The sequence below is a fragment of the Pholis gunnellus genome (assembly GCF_910591455.1).
Source record: "Pholis gunnellus genome assembly, chromosome: 11".
Taxonomy (NCBI): Eukaryota; Metazoa; Chordata; class Actinopteri; order Perciformes; family Pholidae; genus Pholis; species Pholis gunnellus.
Genome location: NC_136538.1, coordinates 1,276,638 through 1,294,404, shown reverse-complemented (window position 1 = coordinate 1,294,404; position 17,767 = coordinate 1,276,638). Strand labels below are relative to the sequence as shown.

At 43.3% G+C, this 17,767-nt stretch overlaps 1 protein-coding gene across 2 annotated transcripts in view; it reads right to left on the bottom strand.

Moving 5' to 3' along the window:
- Window positions 1-6,955, bottom strand: part of ttc27 (tetratricopeptide repeat domain 27) — an 81,950-nt gene extending 74,995 nt beyond the window's left edge. The window contains exon 1 of one of the 2 annotated variants that reach the window (XM_079168931.1): window positions 6,713-6,955. In XM_079168931.1, coding sequence (XP_079025057.1) covers window positions 6,713-6,803 — 91 coding nt within the window. In that variant the 5' untranslated portion in view covers window positions 6,804-6,955. The remainder of the gene's footprint in view (window positions 1-6,712) is intronic. The other variant, XM_079168930.1, reaches the window with a different exon arrangement.
- Between the last annotated feature and the right edge of the window lie 10,812 nt (window positions 6,956-17,767).

Here is a 17,767-nt window from a genome sequence, read left to right as displayed (position 1 = left end):
GTTTCAAATTAAAAGTCTTTCAGTGACTCAATAAAGGCAGGGTTGGTAGCATTGACAAACAAGAGTATGCTAAAGAGAAAAAGCAGCTAAATCTATCAAGAAAGTTACCAACAACTAACATGGCTATTGTTAGTAGTCACAGCTGTTAGGATAGCAGCTCGTGGAAGAATCGGGTGGCGAGAAATTAGTGCAAAGTCAAAATACATGCAGACAGGCAGGCAGGTGGCGAGGCAGGTAGCCTGTCCAATCATTGCATTAGATTACATTTTTTTGTCCAATATTTGATTGATTAATTGCCGTCTGGATGGTATGAGAACAAAGACATCAAAAATGTTTCCCCGTTGACTTTTACTGTGAAAAATCAGCAGGAAGTTTAAAGTTGCATGATAACTGTGAGAAAAACGGCAAAGTGGAAAATAAATAATAATCAATGATTAAAAATAGTATCTCTGTCAAAAGAGCTCAGAGCAGCAGAGGGGTGACATGGTTGCATAATGGAACCTGCTTATATTTGACAATGTAACAAGGTGTGACACGTGAATACACTTAATCACTGTTATTTTCCTGGCAGAAAGTGGATCAAGGATCATTATCATCTAAACCTACCATCATGTCAACTCGGAAGCAAAATGGAGATTTGCTTTCCGGTTGGTTTTTTTTCCACCTAGAATGGTATTCTTGTCAGAGAGGAAAAGCCTCTAAAACAGCTTGCAGATGATCACAGCACCACTAAACTCTTGATTAAACCCACACTAATGAAATTCATTCAAGTCATCAAGGCTGTGTGCACCATCCCACCAGAGGGAACAGAGGGAACCACGACTGTGACCATATGCAGTTTTCAGTTGAAAACTTGCTTGTGCTCAGTATAGAAATTGCCATGCCTGTCTGAGACATTCCTCATGGTTCGTCTTGGATCTGTATTGCCGCTCAGCACTGTACACTTTTGCAGATTATATTCACCGTTACCTTATGAACTGCAGCTCATTGCTGGAATGTTTATGAATTATGTACTAATTTGAGGGCCTCTTGTTTTCTTTAATGGCTGCATTGGCAGAGCTGAAGAGAAGCTGAAATGTCATTAAGCATGTGGCCATACCTCAGGCTTTCATTTTCCCCCTCATAAAGCCATAGTCCTCCCTTCTCACCGTGCTATTATGGCAGCCCCTCAGTTAATTAGATCAGCGCTAAGATGAAAGTCTCCACACCTCCATTTCAACACCAGGCACACTGCTATTAAAGCAAAGAATGCAGTTAAAGGTTGAGTCTGTGACTCTGGAAAAAGACTTCATTTAACTCAAAACTCCAAAAACACCCATTCCTCTTCTCAGTGCTCTTTCAGAAGCCCCCTCAGCTCCCAAATTCATGGACGTGCATTGCCATGGCAACTACAGTAGTCCATCTACTACTGAGCAATTTGGTAGAATCCAGAGTGTCCACTGGCTGTGGATCAGTAGTACACAAACAGTATCCTAAACACAACGGAGTAGACTTTACGGCCCATTATAGCGAAACCTAGTGCTGGGCGGTATACCGGTTGGTTCAACCGGTTGGTTCAACTGGTATACCGGTATTAATTCCCCGTACGATATGAATTTTTCATATACCGTCATACCGGAGCACAGTCTATCAACAACTGTCAATCTTCAGCAGGTGGCAAAATACATTGTTCGCCGCGGCTTGCGTCACAGTCGGAGCTAGTTCTATTAACTGTATTGAGAGGGACCCTTGATCATGGTTCTAACTTTATAACACAACAATGAATAACCCACAACTAACGCTATTTAACAGGGCAAAACACCACGACACAACAGTTTGTGACACAGAAACAATTTGTAACACTAATAATTGTACATTTATATAATTTCACCACCGAACTGCATGCTGGGTACAGCTCACTCGCCTGCTAGCACAACAGTCTGCTAACAGCTGGGAGAGGCTCATCACGTGCACAACGTTACATTAAAGAACAGAACAGATTGATGCAGGAGATGCACCGACAGAGTTTGACACATATGCAACGCTGATTACGTTTAATATGTGTGGCATTTGTAATAGATGTACGTTGGTATATAGAGGGTGATTAGACGCTGTAACGGGAGGGACTTAGGACCCAGGGGAATGTAGGTGAAGGAAAGCGGAAGAGACGGAAGACACGCCACACGAACAGCTGTTCACCGCTCGTCACGATCCTGCAGACCAGAGATTCTCAACTGGTGGGTCGCCGCGGACCCGTTTTCAGTGGGTTGCGGGCCTTTGCCTTATGCAGCGCACTCATTCACGCTCCTTTCCAGCATTTACAGCACTTGTTAAGGCGCTTAGGTGCAGGAAAAACGCCGACCAATGCGTTGTAAATCACGTCACGTGATGCAGTTTAGCCAATCAAATAAGGGTATTCTGAAACGTTTCCTTACTCCAGTGAGATGTACCCACACCGTGACACAGGGAGGAGAGATGAGGAAAGACATCATAGAGCAGATCTCATGAAAATCTATGTGTGAAATTCAAATATCTCTGGTCGATTTTAACAATTGAAATTGCTGAAAAGACCGCATTCCTAAACGAGTGCTGCGAAAACATTGAAATAAAAGTGTTTCTCTTCCGCACACTTGGCCTTATGGTGAGGTGTATGAGTTTGAAAAGAATACCGTGATATACCGTGGTACCGCCAAAGTTATGCAAAATACCGTGATATACATTTTTGGTCATATCGCACAGCACTAGCGAAACCCTAATAGTCTGAAAACTGTCGCACTGGACCGAAAGTCCATTTGTCCAATGGCCCGATATCCTAAAAACAAACACCCATTGTTCCAAAAATACATATTCTCTCTGCAAAAAACAGAAGCACATGGTTAATTACTATGCAGACGCCATGACCCTTCTCTGCCTCCGATTGGCTTCATACTAGAGACGTGTGGGTTGCCGTTATATCTGCGGTCATCGCGGATAATCTGCAGTTCGGGTGGTAAATGTTAACATTCTGATTAATAGCCGATGGGTTGCGTGTGGATAAAATACTATATCATTAAAGAGGAAACAATAAATGACATTATCTAAAATGTGAACTACTGTGGAGCAGAGCTCTGCATATTAACACATGAGGGACAGCAGCGTAACTTCACTGATTACACCAAAAGCTAAAAGTTAAGTTATCATATTGTTCTTTTAGATATAACTAGTATCGCTTATTTAAGAGTTATTTCTCACAGGGAGGTTAAAAAGACTATTTTTGACCACATTAAGTTCTCTCTCCTCTGTAAAGTTCACTGTTGCAGTGGTCTTGGAGAGTTCAGGGTTAGTGCAGAATTTACCATTCGTCTCGCTACCACTGCCTTTAGCGTACATTTTTAAGAAACCAGAGCTATCTGAAAGTCACTTTGAGTTTCCGTCAGAGCAATGAAAGGGTCAATATAACTTACGCAATAGTTTTATCCCATTCTGCTTTTGCATCTAAAAAGCAGAAGGGGTTTGGCTCCCGTTGATCGGCACATCTGGGTGATGCCGTTGATAGTGCTTTACGCATGTTGGATGTGTTTCCATTTACATAGCCAACAGTGATGGAGCAGCGTAGACACAGCGTCCTTGTCTTATGCACAACACAATATATATTTATAATTTTTAGTAAGTGTGTTTCACTATGTTTACATTTTTTATTTCCTTCATTTGTTTACCCATAGAATCCTGCAAGAACCATTTCATGTTAATTCCTTTGCTCAGACTGTACAAACGGTACAAGACTAATAAATGCAAATGCAGATCCCACTGTTGTGATTGCATAAAAAAAGTTTGTATTTTTACTCAGATTTTTTGTGGTGTGTTCTTTATACTGCGACAGTTTTCCTGAACTTAGAATGAAAACAATGGCAATATATTCCCTTGCTTACAGTATCTTAATATATTTAACCACAACCCCTGTATAAAGATACGTATCGTATCGGCAGATTCTTGCCAACAGCCTAACTTCAAACATGCAGCTGACGTACCGCACTAAAATCAGTTACACAGAGTAGTTAGTTAGCTCTGACTTGACAGCCACAATAAAGAGCTACCCTTCTCATCTACCTCCATGTAGATCCTAAGAATCTGACCTTGCATTAATATGCGTTTGTGAATGGATCAGCCAAACCACCTCTGAAGGTGATCAGGGACACATTGGTACCAAATTGAACACAAGTGAAGTTGCGCTTTTGATGTGGAAACACGTGTAAATTGTCGTACAAGCAGTAGCCTTGCTCTCCATGTCGGCCAACAAGCGATTCTGTTCCTCTGCTATTTACTATACAGCTGAAGTGTCTGTCTGTCTAGACCAGGGGTCGGCAACCTTTACTATCCAAAGAGACATTTTGATCTATTTTCCACCAAATAAAATTTGTCTGGAGCCGCAAAAGCTATTTGATGTCACAGTTTATAAAGTTGTATTTATTTATTTATATATATATATATATATATATATATATATATATATATATATATATATATATATATATATACACATATACATACACACACACATACATATATACACATATATATACACACACACACACACACACACACACACACACACACACACACACACACACACACACACACTATAGTTTGTTGTATTTATGAAATTATAGAACAAGAATAAAGACACTTGTTGACATTTTATTGCTATTTTATGTGTTATAACAATATCAAACTCTTATGAAGAGGAGAGTTTGCTGCAGCAGCAGAGGAATCACTCTTTTTCGCTCATCTCCAGCGTGATGCTTTCAGTAAAAGCTGTGTTTGTTCTGGAAGCGTCTTTCAACATTACATTTTGTGTTGTTTGCAAAAGTCTCGTCACATATCAAGCATACAGGTAAGCCAGCATCGTTGGCAGTGAAAGCAAATGAATACGTCCACGCAGAATTAAACTCTCCATTTTCCTTCGTGACTTTTCTTCTTTTGGATTTATCCATTGATGGTTTAGGGAGGGGGTCTGCAGAGCATGATCAGCCAAATGCAGGGAAAGCCGCTAAACAGCGCCGCAAGATGCAAGTGGCGGATCGCGTAGCGCGGCCGTTTTTGGATATATTACTATTTTGCTCGACAGAATTCGAATCCAGGTTGATGCGATCTTTCCATAAATATATTTTCTTCAATGTATTTTTTTATACGTGGCTGTGATGTAATGCTACACTTCAACAATCGTAATCCCCGCAATATATATGAGATGTGGCTTTTAGATCTCCAGCAATATGTTTGTGAATGTGTGACAGCTGCTGCGGTTACACGAACACATCACATGCATGGAAGGGAAACTTGTAGGTTTAAAAACCAGTTTGTAATTAAAAAACCTCAATTACAAACAGCAGTGACAGACATTTCTAATATATTGGATGGATTTAGAAATCGGTTCTTTTGTGAGGAAGGATTGAAACATCAGGGAGAGACAGGAGTTAAGTCAAAAGCATAAGATGCTTATTTTATCATTATATGATATATATCATTTTCCTGTTAATACTAGATTATCAGTGTGTTTTCTTGACAGATATGCACACGGCACAGAGAATACACCAAATGTCAAAACTATTGTTGAAGAATGCCAACGGTCCTGTGTGAACAGCCCAATTGGTTTACATGGGTGCCTTCTCCAGTGGGAAAACTGTTAGTTTCGGCCATAACCTTTTCCTCCATCTGACCACTGACGGATTGCTCCAGTTCAACTAAATGCACATTTACTGCCCAGTTAGACAATAGAAACACGTGGTCCCGTTACAGCCACTGGGTCCTGCTTGAGAAGAGACGGTCTGACAGCGCACCCTTTACTCAAGTGACAAAAGACAAACTGGCTGTGAAAACATGTCACACTTGAGACAGAGAGGGCACTAGTTTGACAGCGCATTGTAGAATATAGTGAGGACTACCGCTGTGGTCATGTTTCTGCCAGCCACGCCGAAGCTCCGGCTCACTACCGGCTCCAGCTCTGCTAGATAATGTTGACTGAGGTGAGCGCGACGCGGCTTGGCAGCAGGTGTCGGGAATGAAGACGTCACGCCAGACACCGGCAGTGAAGTCTGTCAGAAACTAAATAAGGTGCCTCGTTTGTCGGCTCACAGTCATGCTAAACACCGTAACAGGATTGTCCATGCAGCTAGCTCTCAGGCTAAACATCTGTTAGCAAAAGCGCAATCTGCATTTCCCTCTAAACTCCACCTCGGTGTTGAGAAGATTGAGAAAATGGGGCGAACTAAAGTTAAGTTTGGCTAATGTGAATTAAACAAGTTGACATTCTATTTAAATTACCATAAACCCACGAAGGGTGTGCATGACGAATGGAAACAACATTCACAACATTTCAAATCGCTATCACGTATTACTTCATGACATGTCTACTGTTGCCAACGAGTAAGGCACATTGATATTAAACAAATGAATGGGGTCTGGCACACACGAGATGTCGGCACGTATCGTTGCTGATAGCTCTAGCAGTTATGAAATTCACATTAATTAATTCTAACTGTAGCCAGCTGCGGCCACAGCTTTCGTTACCATGACATTAAAACCTGCTAAGCCAGTGTCGTGTACACCTATCACCTCTTTACCGCTGCGATTAACGTCAAATGTCACTTTGCTTAAGCGACAGCAACTTGCCAGCATAGCCATTTTAAAGCACCCGTCAGATAATAGGATCTGCTCTCGATGGTGTGGTGTAATAATAAAAGGCAGCCTCGTGTCTCACCTGCAGTATTGAAAACATTCTGCTTCCATTCCGTTGCCTCGCTGGGTGTTAAAAAGCCTCGGAGGACGGGGATCTCTACGTCCAGCTGCATTGCTAACGCCTCTGGTTCCGCTAAAGTGAAGTGAAAGCTGCTGCCTTCAGTCTGGACGGTCCTAGATCAAAGCCGGCGATTAATCGTTTTCTTAATGAGCCAACTAGGTGTTTCTCAGTCAGAGATAAAATGTTTATTTCCACCCATGTGGTGCAAGTGGCATCAGTGAGCAGCCATGACAGATACGCATTGCATTGTGGGAGAATTAATCAAACGAAGATTGCGCAGGCTGTGCTGGGTTTTTTCAAACTACTTCTTCTTCTTCTTCTTCTTCTTCTTCTTCTTCTGGTTTTATGGGGGTTGGCATCCATCTTATTGGTGCATTACCGCCACCTTCTGCTCCGGAGTGTGGATCAGACAATGGACTTGCACTCTTTACCCCAAAACAAAACAAAAAAATAATAAAAAAAATTAAGAGAAAAAAAAAAAATACTTTCAATCATACCCTATAAATAAAACCTGTGTTCTTTAAGAAAGCTAACAGTACCCTAACCTTTGCTCTCTCACCCATGTTCAGTACTCCTTTCAGTGTGCATTCATGCACCCCTAATTTCCTGAGATTATTCCTCATCATCTCTCTCTGCATTTCATACTCACTACAACTCACCACTACATGCTCAACTGACTCCTCTTCTCCACATCCTTCACACAACCCTGTCTGGTGTTTCCCTATCATTTTCAGCGTTTTGTTTAATGCACTATGGCCCAACCGCAACCTTGTCAGAACAGTTTCCTCTCTCCTATTCCAACTACCTACCCTGGTAACTTTGACACTCTTTTTAATTTGATATAGATGTTTCCCTTTCTCCTCTCTGTCCCACCTATTTTGCCACATTTGGTTGATATTTTCCCAGACAATACATTTGACCTCTGCCTTACTGACACTAATATTCATTTCTATGTTTCCTTTCTTTAAAGCCCTCTTTGCCAACTCATCTGCCCTCTCATTCCCACTCACCCCTACATGTACTGGAACCCACAGGGGTTTAACCTAACCTCCCTGTTTATTTATCCTTGTGGCTGACTGAAGGACTTCATACAGTATGTCCTGACAGCTGTTCGAATAAAAAGATCTTAGCTTGCTAGGACTGAAGATGAGTCGGAGCATATCAACACCTTTTCCTGTCTTGCTTTTTCCACCCATCGTAGTGCAACCAGCACTGCCACCATCTCCACTGTGTAAACCCCTAGATCATTAGTTGTTCTTCTGTTTTAATTCCTTTAGCTGGTATTGCCACCCCAAATCCTGTCACTCCTGTCTCAGGTTTCTTAGCACCGTCCGTATAAATCTGTGTATAATCATTGTATTCTTTCATTACATGATTGTGTTGAAGCCTGACCAGAGTGGCTTCTGAAGTGGTAGGAGGCAGACACGAGAGACTTTGTTCCAATAACAAAAGGTGTTTTATTTACAAAAAGTGCCCTGCTACACGTGTAACCAAACATATATCAAACAAAACAAACGGTTAACTTGGCGGAACTGAATAAACTCAACTCATCATAAAATAACATAATCACGTGCACACAGCTGCACACTGATCTTCTCCTTCCCGTTCAGTCACAGTCATCTCCTTTATATAGAGCCTCCTATCAGCAGGATCTAATTCAGTGCAGGTGACACCAATTACCTACACATACTCTACTCCCCCCCCCCCATACTTGGTCTGACCCAATGACATCACGGATGACATCATCTAGTGTATAAATAGAGGCAATGGTTGGGTGCCTTCCCCTTTAGCCTCTGGAACACATGGTGGGTATTATAAACAAACAATTGTCAAGCATGGTTAGATTTATAGATGAATGCAATATGGGGACAAATGGTGTGTTCTCACACATCTCATCACATTTATTACTTTTTTGCATTTTTCCTCTATTCTCCTGATATGGTCTGCCCATGTTAACCGTGAATCAATTTTTTCAAAGTTCAGGCAGGAAGATCTTGATGTAGATGGGGACCTAATGTTGTATAACCAATACAAGCATGTTAACTGCACTTATTGTTGGCTCTATTTAATGGCATATAATCACATTTAACAACAGTAAGTGGCCATTATGGCCAAGAACAGATCAATGCAGTTTTTTGGTGTTACTGTACTGATGGTGTTACATCCTGTTTTATTTTGGTGTTTCCTGTTGAGCCCCCTAGGTTGATCGCTTGATTGGCGGGCCTGTGCTGACCAGGGCTGTGTCTGTAATGGCAGGCCCTTTTGTTCTGCTCCCTCTCTCTCCACCCTGCTGCAGCAGCATCGTGGTATTTGTTTTTTATTTATGAATGTGTTTATTTAAAAACATTTACATTCAGTAAAACTTTCCTTGTATTGTGTCCATTATTATGTTCTGTGTGGAGCCAGTGTAATATAATAATGGGTGCTCGTCCGGGATACTAAACCTAGGCCTTTAGTTTCTGGTCAGTTATTGAGGATATTCCCATGCGACTCTGTGAACACGTGTCAGCTGGAACATAATTCCTATAATATCAGAGATTATATGTTCGTATTTCTGAGTGACCAAACTCTGATCAGCTGTTGGAGTTTTCCATCTCAGCGTTAGTCAACTCAGAGTTCAGGGTTAAGTTCAGAGTTTGTTAAACCTGCTTTCGGAAATGGGGCCCAGGCTTCCAGAGGCTTATTACAGTAGACATAAAAGATCATACATTAAGAATTCTTTAAAATTATAATCCTTGAGATTTTCATGAAATGAAACCCTGTTTTTGATATTATGTAAATGGTTGGCGTTTGCCTGGTTCCAGACCTTTGAATGCAACAACTCCAGTTCGAGTCGATTGATTCCCCCCATGGAAATTGATTAGAGTGGCGCCAATGTCAGATTGAGGATGGAAACAGAGTGTAACAAGTTGACAATTCTGTTTGATACCAGGCAAGGTCTGTGTTTTCCTGTGATATAAAATCCTGGGTCATGGGTCATGCTTTCAGTCTGTAAGCCTGTCAAACACTTTGGCCCAAGGCAAGATGTTTCAATAACTTCTGCTGATTTCCCTAAAGGTTGGTATATTTCTGCATCCCAGAAGATACTGACTTTGATTACAAAGGGCCTCATGCAAGAACCCTTCTTACAAAGATAAACCTTAAGTGGTTTGTACGAGTGATTTAGGAGAACTTGCTGCACTCGTAAATCTTCTTGCAGTACTTTGAATTTTATTTTAAGTGGGAACACAAATTACGAGTGGTAATAGGAGTCATGTAAAATTAGTCTGCCGTTATCCAAGTTTTTCACTAATGGATTGTATATTTCATTACATGGGCGCTTAAACAACTTAAATTATGCACTAACTGAAGGTTAAATTTCTCTCTGTATATAAAAAGGTCAGTGAGAAGTGTAAACTGGCGCGTCATGGCTGACTTACTTCTTACATTACATTACAGTCATTTAGCAGACACTTTTATCCAAAGCGATGTACAATTAAGATTCTATCACACCGTAGGCACAGCTACAGGAGCAATTTGGGGTTAAATGTGTTGCTTAATATCATTGGAGCATTAATTATGCAATTTTAGAATTCTGCTGAACATGCGCTAATGTCCACACAGGTGACTTTGATGTTTACACTGGTCATTTACACTACAGAGTTATCTAGTCAGGAGCGTTTGCTGAATCTGACATGGCTCACTTGTACAAGTCCACCATGCAGAAAAAAGTAAGAGAAAGTTAAAATACAACTACAAAAATGTTCTTGCATGAACCCAATGGCTGTCTCCATGTGGAGGCAATAAATATGCTCTGAATTCTGTATTGAGCACCTTTAACCTTGTTAGGACTTCTCTTCTACTATGTAAATCTCTAGAACATTTAATGAAGTTCCATTACTCTTCTTCAAAAACCACCCATGGATGAATTGTTAAGCTTTAGGAGCCTCACCAAGGATGTGTCATCTGCATACTTCAAAAAGGTGTGAGTGGAGGCTGAAGGTCGACATGTTAGGTGGTGTTAATCTTGGACCCAAAAGAACAAGAACAACAGGCAACAGTTCAATTAGTTTTTGTTTTTTTTGGAATTCTTGGTGAGATGGAGTAGGCGGAGCCGAGCCAAGCTTTCAGTCAAGCAGTTGCAGTGAGGGCAATGCTGTGGGCTGGCGGGACTGGCGAGGAAGGCAGGCTTGGATCACAGAAAGGTATTGAACCTGAGATATGGGCAGACACTGGGTTAGACAAGAGTTTTAACAAACACGAGAACATGCTGAACAAGAGCTCTTAGATTGGCTGTAGCATCCCACGTTGGCAAACTGAACAACCTGGCAAAGAATGGTGTAGAGCCGGGATACTTAAACTGCAGAAGCTAGATCAGTGGATGGATTGCAGACGTGCAGGTTGATTGGCTGCAGGAGTGGAATAGAGAGCCACGCTCAGACAAACACACACTGACAGAGAGAGAGAGAGATAACTAACAAGAAACACAAGGGAGGGGAAAACTGCAGAAACACAAGGAATGAAGGGGAGGCACAGCTGGGACCATGACATGAAAATCATTTGTATACAGTGTACTGTATACAAAATGGGAGACAAAAAACAGCCCTGTGTCTAAATTTAGGAAAGGAGATAGCTGTGTTGAAGCTAACCTGCTGGGTACTATTCAGGAGAAAAGGATTCATCCATAGAAGGAGCCTTGAATTAACCCCAAGATCCATCAGTTTCCCCACAGGTGGGCTCCAAGAATCCTAAAATGCTGGGACAGTGAGGAGATGTCTAATACTATCTTCTCAAAACTCATAGGTACTGAGGTTACAGCAACTGGCTGCAGGTAATAATCTCTCTGCCAGTGTACATGTCAAAAACAGTTTCTTAACCTCATCCAGGGTAATCCTAATAACTGGTAAACTCCGCCTGCTGTGGCGCATTATCAGCAGTTTCAATAAAAACAGTTCAAGTCATTGACATTCATGTTGTGCGTTTTAGGCTTAGAAGCTGTGATCATTTGTAGTCCCCGTTACACTTTCTTAGTATCATGGTCAAAGAATGAATAAAACAATGGCTCCTACTGTAATACGTCAAAGTGTCCTTGAGCGAGACACTGAACCCCAAGGTGCTACGTGTGTACTTCACAGCAGCCCAGTGCTCCTAAATGCTTAGGATGGGTTAAATGGAGAGGTCAAATTGAAGTACCTGTATGTATATGACGATTGAAATCGAGTTAAAAGTTAAAAAAAATAGGCTACTAAAAAAAGATGTCATTCTCCTCTTCTTGTACTTAAAACCATATAAAACAAAGGATTTGCTTGGTTTGAAGTTAGAGCGACTATAAAACAAATCCTTCGAACAAACAAACACAAGGAAAATGCACCAGACTGTGTCGCTGCAATGAGCAAGTAACGCAATGTGCATGCTGACATTTGACCAGCCATAGCACCACAGCAGAACTTAAATTCCCCTCAATCAGTGTTTTGGTCCAATACAAAGTTCTCAACTTTCAATATCCCAATGGTGAAACCGACATCAAATACAATACAATTTGGATATCCACACACAAACATCTCCGCAAAAGGTTTGTTTCAAACATCCCTAAACTTCTTACCTCTTTTGACCCAATGTACTCTTCACTCTCTGTATTTGGCATTTATCCATAGTGTTTCCATGGCTGGTGAATGCCTCTAAAAAGGCCTTAAGAACAAACAAAGAACCAGATAGAACCACACATAAAGGTCTTCATTTTCATACTGATTTCCATCATAGGCATTTTGGTAGTGAATATATTGTCATTATTCCTATGTTCGGTCATGTTGTGTGTACACATCTGTACTTGGGAGGTGGTTTTCGTCCAGCTTGTTTCATGGCACTTAACTGCTGTGGTTTGCCATCAACATGCTGGTGTGATGATTCTGAGGTGAGGAATCATTCCAAATAACCAGATACTTACCGCAATAACAGTAACTTATGTAATTGTTTCTAGAATTAGGAACTGATACAATAGGTTTGGAAATAAGTGGGACATTAGATTCTGAATAAATTCAGTTCTGACTGATATTTAGCCCTGACAGCCTAGTTGTGTCAATGATGGAAACTCCTTCCTGGTGGGGGTACAAATGAATATCCTTCACAAATGAATATCCTTCACAAATGAATATCCTTCCTGGAAATCATTTGTGAGAATACAAGAATATGAACCACTTACCAATATAAAATGGATATGACACTACTTACTAACTTGTCGCTTTTCAGAAAAATACAAAAAAAGTCATCCACGTGAATCGTGTAGATCCGTAGAATTTTATTTATTTCTTTTGAGGGGGGGGCAATTGGAGAAAAGGTTAAAAACATAGTGTCGAGGTTTGGCCAATCAGCATTAAGATGTCTACAACGTCTTCATTTCCCTCCAACTAAGGCTAACGTCCACTGCATGCGAAACTTTGTCGACTGTTAAAGTTCGTCATTATCGCGAATTAGGAGGGTAAAAAACGTTAGGTGATGCAGCCTCCCTGTGTTCCGGTTCAGTTCACGCGGTCACTCATTCACATTAAACAGGAACACCGGCGGATGCAGGTTGCAGGTCGTTTTTTTTAACTCAAAGTAGAATGCAGCAAATCATGTAGTTGGGGTTAGCCAACTACATGATTTTGTGAAAAATGTGGCCCAGATACTAATGAGATAATGTGGTACATTTTTCAGAATGAAAGAGCTTTAGGAAGAGGAGGCTATTTGTGTAGCGCAGCTTGACGCAGGGCTGAGATGTAAGTGGAGCTGGGCCGGCTAAAGGTGGAGCTGGGCCCGGCTAAAGGTGGAGCTGGGCCGGCTAAAGGTGGAGCTGGGCCGGGCTAAAGGTGGAGCTGGGCCCGGCTAAAGGTGGAGCTGGGCCGGCTAAATGTGGAGCTGGGCCGGCTAAAGGTGGAGCTGGGCCCGGCTAAAAGTGGAGGTGGGCCCGGCTAAAGGTGGAGCTGGGCCGGCTAAAGGTGGAGGTGGGCCCGGCTAAAGGTGGAGCTGGGCCCGGCTAAAAGTGGAGCTGGGCCGGCTAAAGGTGGAGCTGGGCCGGGCTAAAGGTGGAGCTGGGCCCGGCTAAAGGTGGAGCTGGGCCGGGCTAAAGGTGGAGCTGGGCCCGGCTAAAGGTGGAGCTGGGCCGGCTAAAGGTGGAGCTGGGCCCGGCTAAAAGTGGAGGTGGGCCCGGCTAAAGGTGGAGCTGGGCCGGCTAAAGGTGGAGCTGGGCCCGGCTAAAAGTGGAGGTGGGCCCGGCTAAAAGTGGAGGTGGGCCCGGCTAAAGGTGGAGGTGGGCCCGGCTAAAGGTGGAGCTGGGCCCGGCTAAAAGTGGAGGTGGGCCCGGCTAAAGGTGGAGCTGGGCCCGGCTAAAGGTGGAGCTGGGCCGGGCTAAAGGTGGAGCTGGGCCCGGCTAAAGGTGGAGCTGGGCCGGCTAAAGGTGGAGCTGGGCCGGGCTAAAAGTGGAGGTGGGCCCGGCTAAAGGTGGAGCTGGGCCGGCTAAAGGTGGAGCTGGGCCCGGCTAAAAGTGGAGGTGGGCCCGGCTAAAAGTGGAGGTGGGCCCGGCTAAAGGTGGAGGTGGGCCCGGCTAAAGGTGGAGCTGGGCCCGGCTAAAAGTGGAGGTGGGCCCGGCTAAAGGTGGAGCTGGGCCGGCTAAAGGTGGAGCTGGGCCCGGCTAAAAGTGGAGCTGGGCCCGGCTAAAAGTGGAGGTGGGCCCGGCTAAAGGTGGAGCTGGGCCGGCTAAAGGTGGAGCTGGGCCCGGCTAAAAGTGGAGGTGGGCCCGGCTAAAAGTGGAGGTGGGCCCGGCTAAAGGTGGAGCTGGCCCGGCTAAAGGTGGAGCTGGGCCCGGCTAAAAGTGGAGGTGGGCCCGGCTAAAGGTGGAGCTGGGCCCGGCTAAAGGTGGAGCTGGGCCGGCTAAAGGTGGAGCTGGGCCCGGCTAAAGGTGGAGCTGGGCCGGCTAAAGGTGGAGCTGGGCCGGGCTAAAAGTGGAGGTGGGCCCGGCTAAAGGTGGAGCTGGGCCGGCTAAAGGTGGAGGTGGGCCCGGCTAAAGGTGGAGGTGGGCCCGGCTAAAGGTGGAGCTGGGCCGGCTAAAGGTGGAGCTGGGCCCGGCTAAAAGTGGAGGTGGGCCCGGCTAAAGGTGGAGCTGGGCCGGCTAAAGGTGGAGCTGGGCCCGGCTAAAGGTGGAGCTGGGCCGGCTAAAGGTGGAGCTGGGCCCGGCTAAAGGTGGAGCTGGGCCGGCTAAAGGTGGAGCTGGGCCCGGCTAAAGGTGGAGCTGGGCCGGCTAAAGGTGGAGCTGGGCCCGGCTAAAGGTGGAGCTGGGCCGGCTAAAGGTGGAGGTGGGCCCGGCTAAAGGTGGAGCTGGGCCGGCTAAATGTGGAGGTCAAAACAGACACGAAGGGAGAGCACAGCTTGTTTTACTGCCTTTATTGACTGTTATTTATTATTTTATTTTATCTCTGTTATTATATGACTAAAACTTTTGAAAATGAGACCTCGGCCTCAATGGATTTTGTCTAAATAAAGGTTAATAATAATAATATTGATTGAAAACTAGCCAGCTGCTCAACTAGAGCTGAAATACTGATTAATAACTGAATAATAAATTCGTTTTTTGCTTAAAGTAAATGTTGTCTAATCACTTAATTGTCTTCTCAGAGTACACCAGAATGCTACATTTTAACGCTCATATTGAAAATAAAATTCTCCCACAACCTCCGTCAGGGTTTTGGTTTCGGGTACTTTTTTCACCTCTTATGAGTTTGCAGGTATGAGATACAATGACGAAACATCACCTCATACATAGGATATGACACCACATTTTCATTAGAGATCACTTTAATTCAGTCAATATCATTTGTATTGCCCAATATCACAAATTTGCCTCAGACGGCTTTACAATCTGTAAAGCATATGATATCCGCAGGCACGACCACAGTCCGTGCATAACCACAATCCATGGAAACCTTCAAGGCGAAAAAGCACAAAGACTCCAGGGAAGACGCCAACTTCATTTAAACAGATGGAGCGGAGGAGAGAGGAGCTCATTGTATCCTAGGAAGTCCCCCGGCGGTCTAGGTCTATAGCAGCTTATCTAGGGGCTGGTCCAAGGCAAACCTGAGCCAGCCCTAACTACAAGCGTTATCGAAGAGGAAAGTCTGAAGCCTACTCTTAAATGTGGAGAGGTTGTCTGCCTCCCTCCCCAGGATAGGAGCTTGATAGCTGAAAGCTCTGGCTCCCATTCTCCTTTTGTTTTTGTAGCTTAGCTAGCAATCCCTTGGCTGTCCTCACCTTCTCATCTCCAGATAGGTTTCTGTATTTTTCTGTGTTTTGTCTCAAAGTGCCACTTGGAAAGTAAGCACACAGTTTTACATCTTTGGAAAAAAAACTCTATATTTGCTGTCAACATTACGCTTTTTGCGCAGAAAAAACGTTGTGATTTATAAAAACAAACTTACAGCATATTGTACATAGACAAACTGTAAACAGCTATCCGACGCGAGTATCAGAGCTCACTGGAGCAGAGGAGGAACCATGGTGATTAGGATTGTGTAAATTAGCAATGTGGGGAAATAAAGCCAGGGACAGCTGTCACACAATCACTCCATATCTTCATTATCAGTCAGACAACATAAGTAAATAAATAAATTGTGTTATCAAACTTCCTTTGTTTAAATGAGTAGGGATACCACCGATTGTCGCAATCATTTTGGAATCAATCTGTCTGATTGCTGTAAACATAAATACTACAGTGAGACTCGTGATGTGTTATGTTGCACGATAGATACTCTGGCACTGTTAGGAATGCGTAAATGGAAGAATAAGGAGAGAATGACTATTCCTCCTCGCTTCGTGATTCACTGTAAAGAGCCGCTGATCAGCAGCTCATTTCTAAGCATCAACATTCATGAGGTGCGTTGCATTGACCATTTATGGTTGAATGTGGGATTCATAAAAGGAAATAGCTCACTGGCAGGCGTACACAAGGTTTTACAAATCTGAATTTTTTTTGCCGTACGTGCATTTCGTCCTTTGAACGTACGCAAGCATTTAGTGTGGATCCTACGCACTGTTTTATAAATGAGACCCCAGGTCTGATCTCAGTCAGTTACTAGTACTGCTTTAGAGGATCGAGATCTGATATTCGAGGGTCCACATTTAATTCTCCTTTTTTGTTGCCCAAATGCGAGGGTGGTCTCTTATAAGACCAGGTTTTCCCCCAGAAAGTCTGCCAATTATTTACGAAGGCAACATCATTTACTGGACACCACCTCGACAGCCAGCGGTGGAATGATGCCATGCAGATAAATATTTCATCATTGGTCAGGTTTGGCCGAGGGCCAGAGAAAACTAGATAGTCCAACATTGTCTTTGCATATGTACACATAAATGCAGTGCTTCATAGCCTTCTTTACAACTTTTCTTCAAAAAGTGACGTTTGAAATACTGGGGAATTCTATCTGTCATATAAATGGACTCAACAGTTTTTTCTAGATTTTATTTTCACCGTTTTAATATATGATGTAATAGTCAGTCACCATCTATTACCGGTTGATTTCTTTTGCTGGTCTGGTCTGCTCGTTGTGCTTACCCTAATAGTGTGAATGATACATACTTCTGTCGTCATTGTATTTATAAATTGCAAATGCTTGCTCTTAGTTGGAGTTTATCTTATTGGATCGGATGTTCAAGTTTGAGGTAGTATTTTTGTAAAGCCCAGCAGCTTGATGATGCTCATACCATCCTCCTGGCACGCAGGATCACAGGTTGGTTAGATCCCCCTTCTTTTTAATCTGATCACATGCAAAGCCAGTGTAGAAATGGAGTTGTTGCATGCACCTGCTTATAAAGTGTCAAATATACAAATGGAAAGAGAGAGCTCTCTCCTGCAGGGGCACTGAGTCATCTTTTTACATGCAAGTTTTCCTATTCACTGTCATTTCTGCTTCCAAGGGTGAAGCAGCTCCTGGCTGCTGCAGCTGAGCCACCAGATGATTCAGATTTTAACAACTGTGGTGGTAATTCCTGAGGACCCAGAGGTGTTCCTCT